Here is a 25350-nt window from a genome sequence, read left to right on the forward strand (position 1 = left end):
ATTGCTAGTGGAGTCTGTGCTCTGTTTTAAAGGATGTCTCAAATAGCAAACCCTAGTGGATACTTTTCCTTACACTACTTATGGTCATCCATAGAAATAACATCTCATTTTGTCGCCAGTTGTGGGGCAGCGTAGGCTATTAGTGATGAAGGCTGTAAAAAAGCCTGTTAAGAAAACAAATGCATTTGTTTTCAGAGCCATAGAGTTATACTCTGCAAAAATTTGATACAGATCACCTAGCAGTGACAGTAAAACAAATTTTTAAAAGCCTACTTGTTAATTCTGTGTGCTGAAGAAGCCAAGTGTATTGTGGAAAATAGTGAATGTGGTTTTCTCTCTGAATTCATGTACATGGAAAATGCCTTGGCATTTGTGAACACTAGAATTCTGGAATGAGTGACCTAAATTTTTAGATGTACTTTATATACATTGACCTAATCATACCAATTTCAATGCTCATGGAAGTCTTAGGCTGAAAAAATTTATGTGCTTTTATGTGTGTAATCTATTGTTTGCATGCTTAAAAAAAAATAGAATAATGTGCTTAATTCCAGCTGTAGAAGAAAAAATTTACTCTAGAAGGGGAAAGAGGGATTTAAGGTAAATTGTTCCTGTTGTTGCCAGTGGTCTGGATGGCAGGTCAAATTCATCCATGCAATAAAATCGCCAGTCTTTTGTCCCCTTGATGCACTAATGCATCTCCTACTCTGATCCTTTGCAGCACCTCTCATCACCTCTTTGGTGAGTGTAAGGAAAAAGTGATGGTGAGGAGGAAGACTGTTAGAGGGAGGGTGTTTATGGAGCAGCAGCCCCTGTACTCAGCTGCCTCCTCGTTGTTCCATGGCAGAGAGCAGTGCTGGCACATACTTAACCTGCGTAAGAGACAACTTACAGGCTATCTGAAAATCTCTTTTCTTGTTGAAAACCATGTCCTTAGGAAACACAAGTTCAGCCAAGTTTTAGCTCTTTTGTGGTGCACTCTGCAGCTACAGCCGTGGTTCTTCAAAAGCTGAACTGCTGATGGGAGCAATAAAAGTATGTTTTTGCAGGACTGTGCCAGTAAAGTTAAGCTTTTCACCTCCCAAACTCATTTACAAGTGAGCCAATGTTTTAAACTAGAGCTGAGATTCACAAGGTTGTAAGCTTTAAGTAATTTAATGTTTAAGAATAATGGGTTCAGTAACTTAGGCTTCTGTTTTCATGTTTTGTCATAAGCAAATGGCAGTACTGTGACTAGTGAAAGGGTTATGTGAAGTAATATATTCAAGAAAACCAGTCTAAGTGGTAATGTTTTCATATATTTAGTTTTCACAGTGCTCGTCCAAGTAAAAGATTTTGGATCTTTAAGAAGCATTCAGAAAAGCTACGGTAATTCAGCTTCTTTCAGTTACAGATCATTATGTTTTTACTTTCTGTTGTTGAATTGATAACTTAGTTGAAATTATAACATCTGGAATTTCCACAATTTAGAGCAGAGAAATAAAACCATTAGCTTTTCCAATAGCAGTGTTCTGGTCAGTGACAAATACTTATTTTTTCACATTTATGAACTTAATTCTGAGGAGTTTTAAATTTTTTTATTATTATTTTTTGATTATTCATAAGGTGCAAAATGGGGAGGGGGGTCAGGGAAAAAAAAAAACCAACCATCCAAACAGAAACTCATGCTCTACAGATAAATTTCTGTCTAAAGTCATGTTCTTTGTACTATATCCAGCATGGAGATGCCCTGCTCATTGATGGGAATTTCCTGATACTAGGTGCAGTAGAAAAAAGTAAGATTATGTTTTTGTGAATCATCTCATCTGAAGTTGATTTTTTTTTTTTAATAGTCTGTTCAGTTGCTCTAAGTTAAGAGAGGTGTTTCCATGATCATGTTGTAATTATACTTTCCTTTCGATTTTTATTTCCTAGAGGTGTGACTGTGGTTTGTCTTAACTGTGATTTCCTGGCTGATGTTTCTGGCTTGGATAACATGGCCACACACCTGAGTGAGAACCATACTCACACTTGTCAAGTTATCGTAGAGAAAGGTGAGTACATGTGGTGTCTTTCTAATACAGTATGTAAATACTTATATGTGGATGTCTCCTGTGTTATCACAGTCCTGTTTTGAGTTGCATTATTTCTGTACTTGCATTTAACAGAGTACTTCTGTATTGCCATGTTTTAAAAGACTCTTAATTAAATCCTTTGTTTTTATTTTCAGTTTTCACAGATAATGCAACTGCTGCACAAGTGTCTCAGTAAGTTTTATTTTACTGCTTAATGGTTTTTTTTCTATTAATTTAGTGATAGATGGCCAAAATTTGCGCGTTGAACTTGGGTTTCTTTTGAATTCCATAGAATTTGAAATGTATGGATGCACACAGGCCTTTACTGTACTGGTGCTTTTTCATCTTACCAAGTCCACAACTACAAGAATGAAGAGATAAAATGATTACTTATTGCAGCTAAAACAAAATCAGGCTTTTGTTCAGTTTGGAGAGACATAAATAATTAGTACAATGTTGGAACTTCTCAATTCTGGCCTGTCTATATACAATGAGATTGTTACTTCTACTTAATACTTGCTTTATCAAATTAGTGGTTTATGTTCTTTATCTAATATGAATATAAAAAGGAATGTTCTTTACTGAAGTAGGACAAATTGAGTCTTAATATTTTCAAAATCTAGGATTTATTTTAAAAACTGTTCTTCATATGTCAAAGGCATACTGTTTTGTATCAGCTTTTTTATTCTGACTTTCAGAATAAAGAGGAATTAGTATGTATTAATGAGGATTTGTTAAGGATTTGAAAAAGAACCCAGCAGTGTTATGGAGATTGCATTTCAGACTCTGTTAGTTTGGTTTTTTTTAAAACCTCAGAAGAATCAAACATGCCAAACCCTCCCTGATTATCCTGGGACAGTTTCTGAGGCTTTACAGTGTTGTTTATGAGCCTGCTTTCGCAGGCTCTAAACCTTACTTCAAGGTTTAGAGGTGTGTCAGTTAAATCAAACATTTGTGTTCATACCATTTCAGAACGCAGAATCAAAAATGTCAAGTGGACAGCAAAGAAATATTTTAAAAGATAGAAGAAAATGGTTTAACCCTGAGAGAGTCCATCTAACCTTTAGCAGGATCCTAAAAGGAGTTTAGATGCTCTCATGCATGGTTAGAGCTCTTCCAACAGAGTGATAAGTTCTTAGGGCTCTAAGCCTAAATTAGATTTTCACTGAGTTGTGGAGATATCCCAAACAGATTATTTAATATTTATTAAGTATTTTCTTTCTTAGTTTCCATAAAGTGGCTAGTAAGAGGGGGTCCTCTAGTAGTTTAGCTTTCAGTGAAACTCAGACAATGACAAAATAAAGTGTTGAGGTATGATACTTGTGGAAACTTTAGCTTTTGTATTTGGAGCTGACATTAGGTGTTGGGAATTGATACTTGCTGAAGTGTATGGAAGGAAAGGTTATAGAGGTATTGAATGGTGGCTGAAGATGTCCAGTTTATACACTAAAACAGCTGTGGCAGGCTGTTGTCAGTACTGCAAAGGGATCTTGCTGTCTTAAGTACATTACAGAGACATGGAAATACCTAAGAATGTTGGCTATATGGAGATACATATATATATTACCTAGAAGCAGATGGGGTGAGCACTAAAATGATTTGAAGTGAAGTCAAGAGTATATGCAGGTTTGTTTCTGATGTTAGAGTAGGACAGATGCAGCTAGCCATTATTTTTGAGAGTTCTGATGCTGACAAAATGAGTTACTGGTACGCATGAAGTGACACAAAATTCACAATGGTGTTTTTTGAAACTGTCAGGCTCATAGACTTCATTAATTTCAGTAAATCTTGTCCTGTTCCATATACTAGTTCTCTGATACTTTGGACAAGAATATATCATTGCTAAACTCAAGAGTATAAGCACACCTGTGTAGCAGATATTTTAATTCATAATTTGCTGTACAGAGCACAAACTAGAATATTCATCTTTTTGTGGGCTGATTCTTAGTGGTACTCTTTGGTTGCTTTGGAAGAAGAGGAACTTGCAGACAATATTCATAACTTCTGCTGTATAGTTTCTCAATGATCTCTCAATATTTCTTCCAATTCTTTGACCTATAATTCAATGACTCATTTATGGGGCTCTTCAGAAACACTTCATCATTGGAAACAGTGACTCAATTACAGTCTTGAACACTTTTGGATCTTCTCTTGCATCTCTCAGATGGTGTCTTTTGATATCTTTTGTTATATATTGGAGTGTCTGTATGTGTTTTAAAACTCATCTTTATTGCTAATGATCAGACATGTTCCATGAACTCTGTGCACTGTTACAGAGCCTGTCTTTGGACCAGAATCCTGCCATTAGTAATACAGATAACCCAGCTGGGGATGTTCCAGCAGAATTTGGTTTTGAAATTTTTACTCTGTTTAAGTCTCCTTGTTTATTTGGTGATCCACCTTGTGCTGAGGAAGTAAGATTTAATAACTATGCAAGTACTCTTCTAATTGCTCAACTCTCTGCTTTGCACAACCATTAACATATTTTTAAATGAACTGACAGCAGACATTTTTGTTGCAGGGCAGTTGAAAGTGAGCAGGTATCCTATACTGCCTTGGCTCACTGATACATCATTGTGGACCAGAAAATTGAACCCAGTCCAGCTTGGGATTATTTTGGTATGTAAGCAAACAAGGATCTGACCAGACCTTTTCCTTTTCCTTCAGGCATTGAAGCTGTGGTATTCTCTTCTTACATCTTTTAGACAGCAGGTCTGGTCTTTTCTCTCAATATTGTAGTCAAAGGCCCTTTTTGATAATGTTCTCTGCTTTGCAGCATTGATTGGCAGCTTTTTGGGGGCTGTACTCCGTTGAAGAGAGGCTTACCAGGAGTTTCACATACATGATGCAGTGTTTCTTTGCTGCTCCTGTGCAGCGTTTCTTCTCTGCTGCAGTCTAGCAGTGTCATCTCAAGCTAGGGTAGTGAGTAAATGGTGATGTATATGGGCTGATGTCAAAGCCCTTTTTGTTCTGAACTTGATCCCACCTTCTGAAACTAAAACGCTTTGTCCTTCTTTTTGGGTGTTCACTACAAGTCCTGATGTATTTAATATTCAAGTAAGTTACATTTTTTTTCTGCCAGTGACTTTATGGTATATAGTGGCAAAATATGCTTTTAATGTCTTCTGTTGCATGTCACTACATAAACTGAGTCTTTACCAAAAGAATTTATTAGCTGCTTTGATCTCTGGTAGCTAAGCTTCTTTTTGCCCCAAAATACTGTGAGAGGAGGAAAGCATGTAATGGAAGTACATACATTTATTGAGCCTTGATTCTGAGGGTGGAGCAGCTACAGCCAATTCATTCACACCTTGTTCTTTTGGTATCATCTCTCATCTTCAAGGATGCTCTGCTCAAGCTGTTGGGACATTTGCTGCTTTTGATTTTACTGCTTCTGATTTCATCTGCAGTTGTAGATTATCTGTGGCAAGTTTATCCATTAGGTTATGCAATGACCTTTACATTTGCCATGATGAATATCTAATGTTCCTCCAAACTCAGCCTCCTGTTTACAGTGGATGTGTTCTGGTTGAATCTCTCATTTCCTAGCCTGCAAGCAGCATAATAGATAAAGCTTACCTCACTTCAGGGTCAGTCACTGATGCAACTTCTGAGTTGTAAGAGTTCAGTTTTGGTGAATGCAAGCTGTTCCTGATTTGCAGGACTTCCTTTTTCTGAATAATCAAATTCTTTCAGATAAATTAATTTTGATGGGTTTTTTTTCCCTCTTGACTTCTAGTGCTCAGTCCCAGGTCTGGTGATAGTGAGCTTCTGCAGCTGTTGTAGTATTGCTAATAATGGCAAGGATCCTGTCATCCATTGTCTCTTCTGTGTACTTTGTGGTTGAGCATCTGCACACTTACTCAATACTCTAAAGTCTTGCTCTTTTTGCTACTTTTTTTCCTTCTGACAGAAGCTGTGTTCCATCTTGAATGCTGCTGTTCAACTTCAAGCATCACTTACCTACTACAGGGTTTTCTTGCAGGACTTAATTTTGTTTTGACACAGCAGCATTCAAAAAAGCATAGTGGGTTTGTGTTTTCATTGTGAACATGCTGTTCATTTCAGAGGAAGTTGAATTCGTGTTTCACTTTCATTCAGGTTTCTGCCAAGAAGAAGAATGGAGCGTGATTGCAGGTTTTTGTGGCTGTAGTGGTTTCACATTCGTTTTCAGAAACATTCTCTAAGAATTTCCCAGAAGTGACACTAGATGCGCACTTGGATTTGAAGTTTTATGAATTCTACATCTTTTGAATCTTACTTGGAGTATTATCCTTTGGTTCTTTTGCAGCTTTGCTACAGAAATTTAAGTTTCAAACTTGCATTTTAAACACTTACAGGGTACTTACAGATGTGAGAGATTTGTGGAAATGGTTTATGTGGGATCAATTAGCCTTGTGACATCCTGTTTCCATTTGTGTGATGGTCTTGGAAAAGTTACTCATGTGGAAAACTCATAAAAGCACTTCTAAATCATTCAAATATACCTGTCTTAGTATTATATCTCTCTTATGGTCCCAACAGTTTACATGAATAATTCAACATATTGGTCCATATCTGCGAGGGCAGAGCAGGCATATGCATGATGTAACCAGTTTAGCTTATAAATTAAGATTTCATAAGAAGAATCTCAAAGAATTAAGATTTCATTTGTATGCACCTTAATCTATCTCTTTTTTTAATTTTAGGACATTCAGTGCCCTGCTTGATTAGTCAGTTATGTCTTACCTTTGTTTAGAAACTTGTACAAACAAAGTAAATGGGTTTTTTTGTTATTCCGGTAAATCTAACTGTGTAGCATTTAAAGTTACATCTGTCAGAATTGGGAATCTCTGCTAGAAGGTTTGATTCATTAAAAAAAAAAAAGGCAAACACCTAAAAATCCCAAACCAAATGACCTTTCCATTCTTTTGGGTGTAAATAGATGTATATTTTTTTAATGCTGGGTATGATTCAGTTGAGTGTCTGGAAGATACCTTGAGCCGCTTAAAGTTGATTTCTAGAAATTCTTGAAGCTACAGTCATCCCAGAAAAGGTTACTTTTAGTTGGGTGTGGACAAAAAAGAAATGTTTGGCAAAATATTCCAGCTGAGTTTGTTCTGCTTACCCAGTGAGCTCATGTTTATAAGAAAACATGAGAGATTGCTGGGAAGATGGTGGCTCGTGATTTGAGCTCTGTGTGTGTGTGCAATTATATACAACTTTATTGTGTGAGAGGAGGGCAAGCAATGAGATTGAATTTCAGAAATGAGAATACTCCTATTTGCGCTTAACTGCATTTTAGAGTCTAGCTTTAGTTACTGACTCCAGATCTCTTCCATTAGTCCGAGGTGTCTCTTCATCTGTCAAATAAATTTTCAGATCAAACTGAACGTAGACTTCAAGGTGTCAGAAATAATGTTCTTTCTTGACTTTTACTCTGAGTCTCTTTGGTTTTATGGCTGATCCATTCTATTGACTATCTCAAGGTGAAATTTTGTGCTTAGCTGCTCCTTTCTTATGGGCATTTTTTTAAAAAAAGGATTGACGTTTTAAAGGGCATTTTTTCATTGTTCTTAACTAGAAGTTCATGTGGAGTGAAGAATCTTTGGAGAGTTCTAGAAAGCTTTCCGAGTTGCTCCAAACTGTTGGACCAGCAGGCTGTACTTACTGGAGGTGGTCACGATCTTTGTTTTACTTTCATAATGTTGTTTCCAGAAGCACTGTGATTTCACAGATTGCCTTTGTAAGAAAGTGTTGCCTTTGTTGATGTTTGAGACCTATGGGATTTAAGATTTCTTGTATCAAAAAAGTGTTGTAGTATCACAAGGTGATAATTTTCTATGGTTTAGTGTCTATTCATGCAACTTCTGCCAATTAGAAATTAGAAGGAACTGCTTTCTAAAACTATTCCTAAACAAAATTAAGGTTGAGAAGTATAGGTCATGACTCCAAGGTAAACCGTAATTACAAATATGTGGTTACAACAAAATGTTACAAACTGCTCATTTCCAAGCCAACATAAATGAGCTAGTTAGAATCTACTCTATAAGCTATGAAACATGAACACATAAATCTCTCCAATTTGATCATGTAAAATAGCATTTATAATGGATTTAAAATAATCTATAGGTATTGGATCCAATTCACACACATTTAATTTGGTGGCAAAACTTTAATGAGACAAGAAGACCAGTATGTTTTGTCCTTGGATATGCGATATCTGATCTATTTGTGTGAAAGTTCGTGAGTCTAATAGGAGTGACTGTTTTATGACAAATGGCTATTACCAACTTAAATAAGTTCTTGCATTGAAATCATTAAAGCAGTAAAGCTAAATACTTGATGTTGAATCATCATGTGGCTACTCATGATTAAATACTTCAGAGTATTTAAAGTCCTGACCCAAAAAAAAGTGTTCTCATTTAATTTATCCTGATTATTTCTCTGTTAATTAGAAGAGCTTTTTTACGGTACTACTGAAACCAGTCCCTTTTTGTAGATATTTTTACCATCTATTGTTGCAAATTAAGATGTAATAAATAATATGGGATACTTTATGCTACAGTTTAAGATGCTGGTTAGCTGCTAGAACATTAATGTTAGAAGGTATTCATGGTGTGCTGAAACTATGTGCTTAAATTCTTTAAAAGGTCTGGGTTTAGACTGCTCTTTTGGATTTAGGAAAATACATGTGGTTGATCAGTCTAATATTAGTATACAGTTTTCATAAAATTTAAGTGGGAAAGCTGTTTTTTGTGTCAAGTATTTTGTACCCTGTAGACAACCATTAAGACTTGCTGAGGTTGTGAATAATTTAATTTATGATTAATAACATTATCTAAATATAATAGAGGCAGAACCATACTTCAGCAGATTAAACTTGCCTTTAATGCAGCATCAACAAAGAAGATATAGGCATAAGCAGTTTTGAGGGACTTGTTTGGTTTTTCTTTTTTTCTGTAAGAAACCTTTGAAAGGTTAGATTTCGTTAGAACTGATGACTTAACAAGTTTGTAGGAGATACTTCTCGCTATCTCTGCGATAACATTTTCGTATAGAAACACAAAAAATCAATATTGGTGATGTTGTGATAAGCTGTTTAATTAATGTGATTTTTAAAAGTCAATACATTTAAATAATTTATAGCTTACCTAATGTATGGACTGTGCCTGTAAAGGTATTTTGCAGGGAGCATCCTCTCCAGATAGTAGTTGGAGGTCAGCTGCAATGTTTTACCGTTGTCCTAAAGTAAGCTACAGCTCTGTTCTGGGTATTTGGGTTGTGGTAGACAAATGAAAGAAAGCTGAGCTTATATTGTGGAATGTTTCTGACAAGTAGCTTTATGCACTTAATTTAGCATTTCAGACCTTGAAATACTCCAGTAATGGTTTAAAAGGCCTTTCTGGTGAGATTATTCTTCAAGTAGAATTAGAATAAAAGTAATGTTCACTATCTTAAGACTGTTGGTTCCTGGTTTTCCTGTGGCAAGATAACTGGAAAAGCTTACATGAAACAAGTTTCTTATAATTTCTGTACACCCAGTGAAACACTTCAGAATTCTGAAGTGAAGTATATTTAAGCTCAGCATAAGTATGAACTTTAAAAATTGGTTTCAGATTACCAAATTGTATTCTAACTCTAAGTATCTTCATCCTTATCCCTCTTTTGACTATACATTGTATTTTATGTATTTAAAATACATACATGTATTTTAAAACATTGAGTCTTATTTAGTTACCCACACTGAAATCTCCATTAGAGAGAAAGAAGCTAAGCTGGGGGTAATGTCTTGTCTTTTCTTCACACAGTCTAAGAGTATCTCTGAACTCTGTATCCAGTGTGAAGATCCAAGACCATTCTTTCTGAATTACACCTAAATTACTGGCCATGGAGCTCAGAGGATCTGCACAGTGTAAGAATGCAGCTCTGTGTCTCTCTGCAGGAGGCTGGGCTGTGTCAGGGCTCCCTTTGCTGGGGCAGCGCTCCAGAGATGTGCGCTTTGGAGTTTATGGTCAGTCCCTTTGGCTGAGTTGAATGCCAGCCTCCCATGAAGGAATGGTTTGGTCTCCATGTGTATTTTCATATTCTGAGAACCTGGAAATTGGTAACTGGATCTGGATTAATATTGAGTCTGAACTGTAATTTTCAGAGGCCTATCAGAATCTAAGTGATTTCACAGTACATATTAAAGTTTTTTTCAGAAATATCATCTTTGGATTCTGATTTTACAGTTTGTTATGGGGTTTTTTTTGTAAGAAGTTATCTTTTTTATGCCCTTCAGAAAGTACAGTCTTGTTACAGAAATCCCAGATGGTAGGAGAGTGGGAGAAGTCCTCAGACCTAGGAGACATTTGTCTTGTAACGCCGCTTGTCAGCTTTCCAAAATGCAAAGGGTCTGGTGAGTTTCTTTAACAGAGGCACTGGGTTTGTAGAAATAAGAGGACCATTCATTTTCATTCAGAAATGTTAAGAAAGATTCTCTTACACAATCACACCTTTTCTATAGATTCCATCACCACTTCAGGTGTGTTTTCTCTTAGTTTTTATTTTTTCCCCCATATTGTTTTTCAGCATTATAGAAGATATCAAATTTTCTTTTTTTTCTCCACATAATTGTGTTTCATAATACCGGCATTCATTTAAAAAGTAAAACAAAAATTGCAACATCCTCTGTCTAAACCCAAATAAAAACCTATCAAAACCCAAACCCCACACTGCAGCCCTTACATTTGGAAAAGACATCTTTACTGAGATCTTTGCTCCATAATAGATTCATGGGAATATCAGTGTGAAAATATTTCTGCAACTTTGTATTGTCATCAGCTGCTCATGAATGTAAAATAAAAGAAATATCATTAATTATTACAGAACATTTCAAGACCTAGTTTATCTGAAAGAAAAACAGAAACACCAACTTTTGAAAGGTAAATACAGTGATCAGCTGCATCTTGAAATCAGGTACATAAAATAACACATGCTGTGTTATTTTTCAGGTAACCGGACAAAAAATGTTTAAGTGGTGTTTTTGTAACGTTTCCTATTATAGTAAATTTTCAGTGGCAATTGTAAGGTGCTTTCTCAGTAAGACATGGAGAATTTATGTTCCAAGTGTCAAAACATATTGGAAGTAATGCTTAAATGGCAAGTTTGTCAAAATTTATACGATATTAAATAAATTGACCAGATAGTTAAAATAAACTTTTATTGTATTGTCTGTTAGTTAACTGGGGCAATTGGGAAACTATTTTAAAATGCAGTATAAATTGTTAATTCTTGTTTGTTTCTTTAGGTCTTAAAAACCTGTGTCATTTATGGAAAGCATACTCAACCAAATTCTTAGCAGAGCAAATATGTGAAATTGTTAGGTAACTAATAATTACAGCTCTGCACTTAAGTCAGTCTGGGGATAGAACTGAAATTTTACACCTTTTATTGGCACATATTGTGAGTAGACTTAAACTTCGTATTACTCTAGATTCAACAGCCTGAAATATATTATCCCAGTTAGTGATCTTTCAAAACTGTTGGTGCAAATTTAACCTTTAAAAACTTAGGTGAAACTTGTGATTATTTGTTATGTAGAGATTTATAGTGCCTCAAAAAAAAAAAAAAAAAAAAAAAAAAAAAAAAAAAAAAAAAAAAAAAAAAAAAAGTTGAGACTAAACGGTTCAGGTATTAGAAGTCATCTCAGACTCTAGGCTACAGATTACTAAATGGTCACTGTAGTTCTAGTTGAATATGATGTACTACTTTTTCCTACCCTTGTGTCTAAGTAGACAAAAATAATTTTAATATATAAATCTATCTGTGCTTTCTGATGAAGACTTTGATGCTGCTTCATAGGCCTTAAGACAGACATTTGGAGTCTTGTAGCTCTAGCACTGGAGATTCTCAGTGCTCACACTTTACTCAGTTATTAACCCAAGGTAGTTAGTGTTGATATTATCAAGTACTTAGTGCCCTAGGAGCAGATCAGGAGATCAAAGCGGTTGACACTGAAAATGCTGCATCTTTTCACTGCATTGAGGTTCAGAGGTGTTATTTTAGACCAGACTCCTGTTCCCTGGACAGAGTGCACACATGCAGAGCTGCATGGAACATCCTGTGTTGGTTTGGACTCAGCTCCATTAGGGGTTGGAGCACTTGTGGATCAGAGCTTCCAGTTCATTTTCCTCAAAACAGAAATGTAGTTTGCATGGCCCAATACTGCTTGTAAACCAAACTAGTTGTGTGGGAATGATAAGAAATGGATCACACCAAACTGGTCATGTAATTGCAGCTGTAATACAAGTTTTGTTACTTTGAGAATCCTTTTCCACACCCTGAAGGGAGTGTTTGCACACACTCTGCAACTACTATGCAAATGGGTAAATGTCACTTGTTTTAGAGGGTTGTGTTTTTTTCTTTCTTGCTGTAGATTTTTTCCTTGAATTATTTTTAAAATCCTAATATGAAATAACCAATATAAAATACTAAAATACTCTAAATAATGCAGCAAAACAGCTTGAGCTAGCAGGATTTTGAAACATCAAGTGATAAGAGCCTAGCTTTCCTCTGCCTCGCTTGGCACCAAAATCTTGCATTTTCTGTACAATGAGGAAAAAAGAAAACTAAATTTCTTTAATATTTAAGCTTCTGTATCCTGAGGTGGGCGTGTTTGTACTTGGTAGACTCATGTCTCACATTCAGAGCTCTGGCTTGTGCTGCTCCCTTGAAGTGGTCTTTGTAAGCCCTGATTTCAGATAGGCTCTGTGGCAGCCGGGTCATTCATATATCCCATACTTGGTGGTCAGATCATGAACCTGGATTCACTGGCTTCATGAAACAGAAGTCAGGTTTTGCATTCCAAGTGTTCACTGACATCCTCTTTTCTGTATAATGCAGCTGTTAACATTCTTGTGTTCTCTTGTGGTTTTGATGGCTGAATTTTTAGTTTCTGTAACCAGTCCTACTTGCACACAGAGTTCTAAGAGTACTTTTAGTTGCTAATACTGGATAGAAGGCTTTTCTTCTTCCACTACTGACATACTAACAGATGAATTCTTGAAATACTGTATGATTTTTCTTATAGTGTGGTATGCTAGATTATCACATTTGCTAGGGTCTGCTGGTTCATCTGTAGTTGATTGCGGAGGCAAATTATTTCTTTGGAGAACTGCTGTATCTAAAGGAACTTATTGTTGTGCTTAGCAATCTGAAAGATCACTGTTATTTGTGGATAATTGTTTTAGTGATGTGATTGTTGCACAACAATATGTGTGTATATATTTCTTCCCCTACTACTTGTTCCTCCCTTTCTATGCTTTGCTAAAAATGGGTGAGGAAAAGGGGCTGAGTGGATGAAGCTGGGATTTTGGTTAATAGAAGGTGAAGAAGATTGTGATCAATTTGTTTTATATGTTGAGGGCATAGTTGTCCTTTGAGGAGTTTCTTGATGTGAATCTTGTCTCTGTGCGTGTACGTATGTATGTAATCCTTTGGGGTTTTTCAGTGTGGAAACCCTGCTCTTTGTGGGATAATTAGTTATTAGTCATCACTTTATTTAAAACCTATTTTGCTTTGGTTCTCGCATATCTGTGTTCAAAACTTCCCACGTGAAGCACAATACTGTGCCTGTTAGCTCTGCAGCTACATCTTGCCCTCAAGCTGCTTGTTGAGAAGTAGCAGCTAAAGTCATGTGTATGCACTGTTTCATGACTCGATTTTCATATGAAAACAATGCTAAATATTGAACTAGTGTTTATAGGGCTCAGTATAACTGAAGTGTTTTTCTGGAATAGATGAGGAAATCAGGAACAGTTATGACAAACCAGTTATGTCAGCTGCAGCTGATGGGTGCTTCTGAGTGTTGGCTTTTGTACTGGAACTTAGACTTGACCTTTCCCTCCACTGTGTTTTGCCCTTTTCTTTCTAGATGTTTGAGAGAAGAGCTTGGATAGATAAATTGTGTATTTGAGAATGTCATTTACTCTTTAGCTACTCCACTAAATGAGAAAGAAACCCAAACCCTAACATTTGTTTGACAAAAGTAGCAAATACAGATTGTAATTTGGTAGAGGGGTTGGCCTATCTCTTGAGTTCATTCTTTATAATAAATGAAAAGTCAGTGTAACAGGATGAAAAGATTCCTATGACTACTCCAGTGACCACCAAAATTTCACCAATATCCCAACAGTCTCTCTCTTATTCCTGGTCAAATTAATCCTCTGACCTAGAGTAGAAGTAGGAATGGAATATTCTTGAATATTTATTTAATATTTATTTAAATAAAAGTGAAACTTGAAAACAGATTTCTGAATGCTTGTAGCTCCTTTTCCAGAATAACCATTTTCCGTAGAACTCAATATCATTTATCATATAAGTGAATTACTGGAATTGTTTTAAATTCCTTTAAACTAAATTTAAAGGATGAGCAGAACATATGTAGGTTTTCAGCTTGAAAAAATGAGAAAACATAGTAGCAAGGAATTGGTTCTTCATTTGAAAAGTTCTGAACTGTGTGTTGCTTACAGAATTTGAATGTCTTTAGCTAAAAATTGTTTAAAGTCACTTTTTAAAAGCACTTGAAGAATTAAAATAAAAACTTATTTTGATTAATGAGGTATTTGGTGATATTGTGTTTCTCAGCTTTATTCTGCATGTTACTGTTCCGATTGTTGCTTTCAGTTTAAATTTTAAAAGTTCATTTGGGAGAATTTGCTCCTAATTTCATTTTCTGATTTTATATCTGAAATCAGATAAATTATTGTTCTTCCAGCTTTTCCCTTCCTTTCCCCCAAACTTTCTTTTGTCTGTTACCATCATCATTTTAGGTAATTCAATCTGCTTATCATTCTGAAAAACTTTGGATTGATTAAAAATTGTACTAAACTTTTACCAGACTTAATCTTTATAGGAAAATTTGAACTTTCTGCATTTCCTCCTTATAAACACAGTTTTACTCTGGAAGGTGACTGCAAATGCATCCTCACAGGTTCACTTTTTCAGTGAATCCAGATTGTGATTGCTCAAATAAATTTTGCATTTAAATTAGGTTTCCAGCTGTTAGCTTTAGGCTCATGAGTATTGCAGAGTCAGTTGGTGGTATAAAGGTATAAAGCAATTTTATCTGCATCTCTGTCAAAGAGGCTGTGCAGGTAGAGGAGTTACAGGTGTTATTTTGGGAAATTCCATGTGTCACACAAAGGCAACCTTCCTTTCTGGAGCTGAAGTGCTAGGTAGAGTATTAATTGACTACTAAATACAAAGCTGAGTTTGTAAATACATAAGAAAAATGCAGCTGTTAATTAAATTCTGCCTTTTTTGCTATGAAGCCTCGTGACAAATTGCAAAGAGGAACTCTTTAATACCCCTCTGAGTGTCACTTTGCAGAGTATAGCCAGCCATTGCTTTATTTCCTTTATAACATAAAATTATAAAAATCATATCTAAAAATAACGTGGTTTGGTTTTTTTCAGCAAACAAGAGCATGACTCTTCAGAAGAAACAAAAGAATGCAGCAGAAATCAAACTAAAAAGGTTACATCTGTTGAAAAGAGTGAAGACTCATCACTGTCCAATACAGAAAATGTTCCTAGTTTGGAATTCCCTGGCAACAGCTCAAAGAACTCTCCGCATGAGAAAAGAGCATCCTGTGATTCAGCTAATAACAACCAGTTAGTAGCTGAGAAACAAAAATGTATTCATGATGAGGGCGAGATGAAAACGTGCCAAAGTTCAGACGCTGTTGGGAGTGAGCAGACTGAGGCGCGTACCTTGGAGGAAACGGCGCTGGCAGCAAAGAACGTCAGGGACCTGAAGCTGACGTTGGGTGAAGATGTCAGCTTTGAGCAGTTCCTGAGGAAGAGGGATGAACCCGAATCCGTGAGCTCGGACATAAGTGAACAAGGCAGTATTCACTTGGAGCCTTTGACTCCATCAGAAGTGCTGGAACATGAAGCTACTGAAATTCTCCAAAAAGGTAACGTCGCGCCTTCGTCCAAGAAAGCAGGACAGCTCGCTGAGCAAACGGATGAGACTTCTAGAGAAAGCAATCCCAGCAGGATGGAAACAGCTGCAAACAAGACAGATGAAAATGAAGTGAGCTGAAATTGTGTTAATTTTATTATTTGTTTTAAACTATGGTAAGAACGCCATGGACCATTCCTGATGAGTGTGCTCATGGATGCTAAAACCTAAAAATTTTAAAAGGGAGGAGAAGAGAAAGAGACACCGAAGGGAAGTTTGCATATGAAAGAAACTTGTATGTGTATGTATGACTGAATTCATTAAGCTTCAAAAAGGTAACATGTTAAAATATATCTTCCTGTCTCTTGGATGTGATATATTATTAGATTGATACTTGAAAAGAGGTATAAATTCTAATTTTTTTATAGTTAACTAGCCTAGGATAAGGTGATTTGTTCGCCCAGAAAATATTTTTCTAAATTCTTTAGGTGAATATGATTGAACTGGGGATTGAGTATGAGTTCACTTCTGATGCTGATATGGAGCACACTTGTAATGAAGGTTATTGGTCTGCTGATAGATTAGGTAAATATAAACCTCGGGACTTGGTGTCACATTCCTGTCTGTACAAGCACGTAAACAGAAGTATATAAACTTGTGCACCTCTGTACAGGTGTAATCCTACCAGGCTGTAAACTTACCTTAATAAACTTTCAGTGAAAGTGAAATTATTACGATAAAAATATATATTTGTGGGGTTTTCACTGTGCAGGCTGTGCAGAAATACCGAACATAAGGTAGGACATAATGCTGAAAGTACTGTAGCTGTTAGGCTTTTACCATTGGTTTAATTATCTTTAGCTGTAGACCCATAGGAATGGTCTGTAAGTCACACCAAAGTATGTTTTAATGTAAAAATGGTTTTAAGCAAAAATAAGGAAAACTCCAAACTGGAAGCACCACCTGGCATGCATTCTGCCATTTTGCAGCTGCTACTGGCTAACTTAAGAATAGGACACAAGGGCATATAAAGTAGAATTGTATAGTTCAATTTCAGGACATTTTGTAGTCTAAGTTATGTACAGAAAGATGGCTGCTGGTTTCGGTTTGGTTTTGGGGGTTATTTTTGTCTTCTAGCTAGCTAGATTTAGGATTGCATATGATTAACAGTAGCTTGCTCTTTTGATTTCATTGCTCCATTTGAAACATTCAGAATGTGCTTTTGAGTTACAGTTTTGTTTTTAATGAATGTTAAATGTTTTGAACAGCTGTAAAAGCGCTGCTGTAAATTATTACTTTTTGAGTAAATATTTGCAACAAAAATTTGTCTTGGTGTATAATTTTATGCTCAGCTTGAATTTTGGGCATAGCCTTCTCCCAGTTCTTAAAAAGATTTAGAGACCGTTCCGAAAAAATAAGTAACTTCAGTATTGTGAATTTGAGACCTCTGTTTCATTGGGGATTTTTGTTAGTTTTTGGGTTGTTTGTTTTATTTTAGAATTAAATGAGCAAGTGCCTATGCATAAACACTTTTTTTGTACCTGTGTATTGTGATATGATGTGCTAACCTTTCCAGACTGTACAGATATTTTTCTGGCCCATCAGCCTGCAACTGAAGTTTCCTCTGTCCTCTTCAGTTCACTGAGCTCAGCTGCTAAGTGAGTCTAACAGTTTTAAAATCTAGAGACCATCCAGCTTACTACTGGAACCTCTAAATAAACCAGATCTCAACTGCCACAAAAATTCCTTCAAGCTCTAGAGAGATGTATGGTTTAAATTTTGGACTGCAGCTTCATTGTCATCCATGCATGTTTCGAAGACTTTTACAAAAGAGAAGTGGAACAGTTTCTGTACTCCCAGCTCTTTGAGATCGGCCACTTGAAGAACTTCAAATACCACAACACGTGAAAAAGCTGACAAGAATAAGTTGCATTATTCTTTTGTTTTTTTAAAAGATTTTAGTGAAATCATTAAATAGTGGTTTGGTTAACCAGCCTGATGTGTCCATGCTTTTACATGTGGAAGGTTACTCATTGCAATGCTTTATTATATGGAGTTTAAAGCAGTTTATCAACTACAAAACTGGATGTGTGTGTTACCAAGGGAGTTCCTGAACGCATGGGTGTTGAAACCCAGGGAAATCTGTAGTATTTTGAATCTGGCTGGTGACTTTCCATGCAAATTATTTATTTTGAATGATGCTTTGATATGTGGTGTTAGAAAAGGTGACGTTCAACTGGAACCAGTTGCAATACTTGAAATGTCTTCATATATGTCTTTTATTATGCAATTAATTTTTTAAAACATTTTCCATTTTAATAAGAATTTGGAAGGATTTGGCCACACAGTGCTGAGAAAAGGTGGAAAACAGAATTCAAAATCCAGCATATTTGGCAGAATTATATCCATATTATCTCAGATGCTTATTATTTAAAGTGTCATTTGTTTCAAACGATGCTGGCAATGTTCATGCAAAAAATAATGTTAGGTACAAACCATTCAAATACCTTCCAGTCCTTCTGAAAGAAGAGGTGAAAAACTCAATTGCTTTAGCAAGAGCATCAGATAGCTTTTCATAGGCAGGGAAGGTAGATCATGAAAACACTGGCATGGTGTTTTTGTGAAGGAGGAAAACTAAAACTCATTACTATTTTTCCTATATGAAGTAATAGATTTGCTCATAAACACTGTAGGAAACTGCACAAGTACAAAGATTAATTTCTATCTTGTTATTTGGGGGGGTTTCCCAAAGAAGAGAAGTTAAAATGATACTTTTGGTGGAAACTGCTCTGGAGGATCAAGTTTCATTAATGTGTTTTCAGTTAATTTAACATAACTGCACATGATTCAATTTGTTGCTTCTGAGTCATTTAAAAGTTGATTTTCCATCTAGCCTTCAGTAGTTCTTACACTGTGTCACCTCTCTTTTTATCCTAGAGAAGACATTTCACCCTCTCTTTTCATTACCTTACCAAAAGCCAGTCAATTCTTGATGTCCATAGTAGAATCACCTTTTCCCCTTATCTCAAGAGCTTTATTTTATTTGCTTGAATAATCACTGCAGCTTGTTTATAGAATGCTTATTTTTAAGGAAGTGGTGTGCTGTGTGTATGGTGTCTACATTATTGACATTTAATAGAAAGCTGCAGTCACCATGATGATCAGTGAACGTTCAGTCACTTGGATCTTCCTCAAGTGCACTCAGTGTCTGTTGGCCTTGAGCACCTTAGGAGAGAAGCTTTGGTTGACCTGTGGTTCACATTTTCCTAAATGGAATGGCTGAGTAAAGACAGCAAAAAAAATGCAATTGTAGCAGATACTGCATTCTATGTATTGGGTGATGTATTTTAAACAAGAAAGTTTTTATAATAAAAGTTTTTCTGCTTTTCTTTTCCTTGGCCAGAGAGACAGAGAGCAACCTTGAGCGATACATGTTAAATCTCATTCCTGTTGTGCTACTTCTGGAAGGAGTCAGAAACGAAAGGTCAGGGTAAAGAATCTTGAGTAGTGCTTGTATTCTGCAAAACCTTAAGTAAAAGATCTTAAAGCTTTTCTGCAGGCATTAAGCATTGTCATTTATATGCTGGCATGCAGAAAGCAGTCATTTTTTAAATACTGTTAGATACACAAGTACTCCACTAATGACTGTGACCATAAGCTGTCACAGCAGAATTTTGTTACAGACCACTTGGAATTTTTTGTGCAGGGCAAATTTATACATAGCTGTTCTTATTTTCATTAATAATGTTGGTTTTTGTGGCTTGTGAATTTACTTTGTCTAGTTGCATCCTGTATATTTTGATGTATGCTTCATATGCCCTTAATAAAGAAGGTAAGTATGTTTTATGATTGCATTGAATGATTTTTGCTTTTAAGAAAGCGTTTATTCCAGTTTTAATGTAGTTCACAAGGACAGCTCTCAGTCCCTGAGTGAAAGATGGCGCATTACCTCCTTTGAACATTGTTTTTATGCAGGATTTTGACTCTAATCTTCCCCATTAATTCTGTGCTAAAAGAGAAAGTATGTTGACTGGTATTTCATCTTAGTTTACAGACACTCTGCAGAGAGTTCCTTTGAGTTTTGGGTCGCTGTTGTAGCTCTAAGACAACTAATTAAAATTTTGTATTCAGTCATTTCATTGACCCAAATTAACCTCGTAAAGTTGATATTTCCTTTTTGCACCAGATTAAAGAAAACAAAGAAGTGGAAAATGTTTATCTGTGGAATACTTTGAGGGAAGTGAATGTAGTTGTGCCTTCAAGGTGCTATAAAGCTGATGTGTTTATTGGCATAAAAATGTGCTGGGTTTGTTGAGGGGCTTTTTCCTCTTAAACCATTGTATCAGAGAGGCTGAGTTTTTTCTGACAACCAGAAAGATAACTGTGATGTTGTATCTGGATCTGCATTTACGTTTGGGCAAGTTTATCTTCATATTAAGGAAATTGACTGCTCAAATTACATGTGTGGGTTGTAATCAGGCCAAAATAAGATGAAGTCCATGATTAAACCAGTAGCCTTTCAGCAAGCAATTCTCCATTTTTAAGCAGTACTGCTAGATTCCTGATGTTATGAATGTAATGTAAATAAACTGCATTTCATACTTTAGTTCACTAAAGTCTCCATGTTAAGCATTTAAGTCAAAAGAGCTATTTTCTCTGAAAATTTTTGTGAATAAAGTGGTTTCTTTATGAAGGAAGTTGTCTCATACTGACAGCGTGGTAGCCTTGAAAATGTTGCTTTGATATGTTTTGCTCACAAATAGTGTAATTAAGAGTTATTACTTTTGACTAAAGGAAAATCACCTGCGGGTCTGTTCCTTACAGCCTCTCGTGAGGAGAGACTTCACTATTTCTTGGGGCTAACAAGTTGAAGGCACATAAAATTTCCTAGATTATTTAATGAAATCCAGTGTATTTGTTTGATACCATATAAGTGAGACAGACTAGAGGCAGTCAGAATGAATCCCAGTACTTTGACTAATTAGGAATCATCCAGCCTTAAAGAAGAACTTTAGAAACACTGAACTTGACAGATAAATGGTGGTAGTGTAGGAAGTCAGGTGAAGCCTTAGCTGCACTGGACCGTTCTGCATTCCTATTACTTTTCTTTGTGTACACATACACAATTATGTGCAGCTATAATGAACACATAACTTGATTTTATTTTCCCTGATGTACCTGAGCAGAGTAATAAAACACAAAGAGGATTTTGTTTTTATCATGTTAAAAACGAGAGTTCAGCAGCAATCCTTAGGTTGCTTTGAGCATAAAGTTGCCTAAACAGATCGTTCTAAAATTGCCATTATACTTGAATTAGAGCATTTTACTAATCCAAGCACACTTTGTGACTAGGTGAGCTACTCAGCTATCTTGGAAGGTTTTAACATATTATTACCGCTTAATTGCTCTTCATATTTTGGCAGTAATAAAAATATATCTGTTGTCCTCTCACATAATTTGTGGTTTATATTAAAGTATTCTTTATTTAGTGTATTTACACAGTCCTTACAAATGTGTTGGCTCTTTCCATCAAAAAAAATAGTATTGTTTGAGAGACCTCACATATATTTGCACTGTTATGAGAAGTTCTTGGTCACATCTTTTTTATATGTATGTTAACCTTTCAAAATGTACAAGGAACAAGGAGAGGGAACTATTAAAAAGATGTTTAGAAGGTCAGTCTTTGGCTTATCCTCAATTAGAGTGGGTATAATATATCCACTTTATAGTGACTCCCTGCCATAATAGCTATATTCTCTTCCTTATAGGTGATGCTAAAGATGATAGGAATTCTGAACAGAATCTCCAGAGAAAATACCAAGCAGCAAACAAAGAGTGTCACTGGATTATCAAGATGCCTCATTGCAATAAAAGATCAATAAGAAGCAGGAGCAAATTGGAACTTTACTGTGAGTGGAATATAGAACATGTACAAGCAAAATGCTTCTACTTTTAGTCTTTTATTTAATGAGAGTTTGGTTAATGAGGGTAGACATCTCTATCAAGAATCCTGGGATTCTGCGCAGCATTGGACAGAACTGTTACCAGTCACTTCACAGCACACAGATTTGACTGACTGTAACCTGATATTCTTGGGTATAATGTACCCCAGTTAGTTAAAGATCAATAATTGCCAAGTTCACTTGGTCCAAATATAGTTCCTGTCCATCAAGTGGAATATATATCATTGCAATATATCTAGCTGTGGGGAGGTGAAAATCACTTTCTGCACCTCACCTGTATTATCCACTGGGATCTGTTTCATTTACCCTGCTGAACATGCAGAGCAGGAAATGTTTACACTTGCTGGAAATCCAGAGAAAACCCAACAAATACTTAGGTATAAAAGTAAAAAAAATTACTTCCCCACTTAGCAGCAGGCAGAATGCTGTGGTTGTAGAGGTCATGTCACAGAACCATTGATCAGGCTCTTCCACATAGTGTCCAGTGGAGCTCCAGAGGAAGTTACTGGAGCTGAAAACAGCTGAAAAAAAAAAAAAGCAGATTCATCTGTTTAGGTTTCACAAGAGTGCCCTTTAAAATTCCAGTGGGTCCTGCATCAGATGCTTATATTTTTGTTATTCCCGTTGTCAGCAAGTTCTGTGCTGCAAATTGTGCATGACTAGGAAAGTCAAAAGGTAAAAGTTGATCAGAAAAATGTCCACGGAAGAATTCTTTTGTTCCACATGTAGTTGTGTGGATCAACTGGGTTGACTGGGAAGGTTCTCCATGCAGGTGCTGAGGTGGAGCAGAGGCATGAACAGCCCTTCTCTGCCTGGGCAGGGCTGTGCCTGCAGCTGCTGTGAAGGTGAAGCAGACAAGCCGTTGCTCTGTGTGTAGAGGGATGGCTGCAGTAGGTGCCAGTGAAAACAAAGCTTACTGATATTTTCACCCTTTTACAGACTCTTGCAGTCTGTGGTGGGTGAATGAATTGCAGGGTTTAGCAGTGACACTTGTGAAATGGAGACATGCTTAACTAGACGTGATATGAGAGAGCAGAACTGGAGTCCCTGCAGACAATCCAGGCAGTGACTTCTGCTGTTATTACAGAAGCAAGAGGGTTGTTTAGGGCTTTTCTTTGTTGTTAGGGGTGTTTGTTTTTTAATATAATTTTCAAATTATAAGTGAAAATTTGGGTGAAACTGTGAGCTTCAACAAACTCAGTAATGAGCCAAGACAGCTTGGTTTGCAGTAGCTGTAGGGGTGATGGAGTCTGTAACCATTACCAGAGGATATTAGTGAAACTGAAGTAGGAATAATTGGACCATGTTCAGATGTTAAAAAGCTCTTTGCAAAAGGCCAAAGAGAACAACTGTAACATATTCTGGTCTTCCTAAAATGGAATTTTAGAGTCTTTTTCTCAATGAAACATGATAAGTTTATTAAATATGCTATAGAATGTTGGTTTTATACGCTACAGTTTTTCTCCTTATTTTCAGCTGTATGTATGCTACTGCAGCTTCAGAACATCTGGGTACAGTGATTTTTTTTTCTTTTCTGCACCTGCAAGTCTAAGTACACACATAAACAACAAAGAAATTAAATCTTTCACAAAGCCAAAGAGAAAGAAAAAACCCAACCAGGCGTGAAGCTCAGGGGAGCAGTATGACAAGTGCTGAGCTGTAAACAAGCTTGAGAGGGATTTAATTCTTATGACAAGCGCCAGTGGTAGCATCTCACATGGACTCAGCATATGCACACATTTCAGAGGAGGAATCACAGAGGACTTAATGCAAATATAAAAAAGCTCAGAGCACATCAGCCTATGCTGTTCTAAAAATAGCCTCAAAAATCAGAATGAGCAAGGGTTGTAATTATCTTGATTTTTCGGATTTTTGCCGCTTGTAGGAGGTTTTGTGGTTTATGCTCGCGCTATAATTAGACTTTATAACATACAAACTCTTTAGGATGGGGATTGGTTCATATATTTGTAGGGCAAGTACAGCAAGACCGCATTGGGTGGTATTTTCAGGGTGCTAGTACAATACAGTCACTGAGTAATAGCTGCTATTCTAAGTTTTAAAAAGGCTTATTTTAGATCATAAGATTTTTTTGTTGTTATTTGTTCAGGAAAGAGAAATAAGATGTAATTTGGTATCCAAATTAAATTTTAAAAGCCTTTAATGCACACTTCTTCCCTAATTACAGTCAGGTCCTTTCTCTTTCAAATATGCTTGTAACTGCCTCATTTCTCTAGCAACATTCTGAAGAGTACACACTGCAAACCATGCCCAGCACTCTGTACTTAAGCAGATTTCCCCGTGGCAGTTGATGAGTTAGTGTTGCAGGATGTAGCCTGTTTTCACTTAACCTTCAGACGGCTTTGGGATGAGCAGCACATGCTCCTTGTGCTCCAGCCACTCTCTAGGTTTGGCTCATTTAAGAAATGACACTAGTGCTCTTATTCACCTTAGATCTTCAATCCAGTGTTTTCTTTTCTGCTTTCCGCAGTCTGCAAAAAATTAATTTAAAGATTACATTTACTAGTAAAGGGTTAATAATCCCTGGATATCTGCAGCTTTAGCCAAATACTACCGTGTTGTATTGTAGTTAGCTAAAAAACTGGGCTTAATCATAATTTAGATTTCATGGCAGGAGATGGACTCCAGAAAGAGTCTCGCTTGGACCCAATTTTTCTTGCTCGCTTAGATGGTTGACAATTGGGAAAACCTGTTATTTACAAAAGTTCTATTATGTTTTAAATATACTGAATTTTAAATTCCAGTTTACAAGACTGATGTTTCTGGTTTCAAATGTGAGATTTTATGTGCTTAAGTTACCTTTCATTTGTAAGATGTTTCTTAACCAGTTTCTGGATATGTGTTTTCAACATCCCTTTTACTACAAGTGATTGAAAATAGCCTTTCATTTGCAATAGTTGTGAATAACCTTCAATACAACAATTAACAGGCTTGACTTCACCAGTGGAGTAGTTCATCACCTTTGGCACAGAAAGCTAAAGCAACTCCTTCCTTATCTCACAAACACATTAACATCAACTATTTTAAATAATTTTTAATTACTATTTCTATTTCTGTAATTTTGCTTTTAAGGATAAGTGAGCATAGGAGGGGCTCATTTTGTTCTACAGTGAGTATTCTACTGGGTTGCAAAACTGTTAATAAGCATTATGTCTTCTTGGAACCTGTAATTACTTACTTTACAAATTGAAAATTACTTGGATAGATCAATGAATATAAGAAGAATACAATATCAGAATCCTTTTTTACTAAGCAACTAGAAAGAAAATTCTTTGTTCCCAGAGCAGATAGAAACTCTGAACTGTTCATTATTTACAGAAGTTTTGAGAATTGTATGTAGTTCAAAATACTGAAGTGAGTTAACCAAGCATTAAAATCCGGGCATC

At 36.1% G+C, this 25350-nt stretch overlaps 1 protein-coding gene across 7 annotated transcripts in view; it reads left to right on the forward strand.

Annotated features, from left to right (window-relative positions):
* Positions 1 to 18110, forward strand: part of ZNF280D (zinc finger protein 280D) — a 46633-nt gene extending 28523 nt beyond the window's left edge. For 3 of the 7 annotated variants that reach the window (XM_040077462.2, XM_040077466.2, XM_040077463.2), the window contains 4 exons: positions 1306 to 1368; positions 1915 to 2033; positions 2210 to 2246; positions 15494 to 18109. In XM_040077462.2, the coding sequence (XP_039933396.1) occupies positions 1306 to 1368; positions 1915 to 2033; positions 2210 to 2246; positions 15494 to 16124 (850 nt within the window). In that variant the 3' untranslated portion in view covers positions 16125 to 18109. Of the gene's footprint in view, positions 1 to 1305; positions 1369 to 1914; positions 2034 to 2209; positions 2247 to 4575; positions 4674 to 10317; positions 10435 to 10904; positions 10921 to 15493 lie in introns of those variants that run through there. The other 4 variants (XR_005703020.2, XM_040077469.1, XM_040077464.2 and 1 more) reach the window with 4 other exon arrangements.
* Positions 18111 to 25350: the final 7240 nt, after the last annotated feature.

The sequence above is a fragment of the Hirundo rustica genome, chromosome 13, assembly GCF_015227805.2.
Source record: "Hirundo rustica isolate bHirRus1 chromosome 13, bHirRus1.pri.v3, whole genome shotgun sequence".
NCBI lineage: Eukaryota > Metazoa > Chordata > Aves > Passeriformes > Hirundinidae > Hirundo > Hirundo rustica.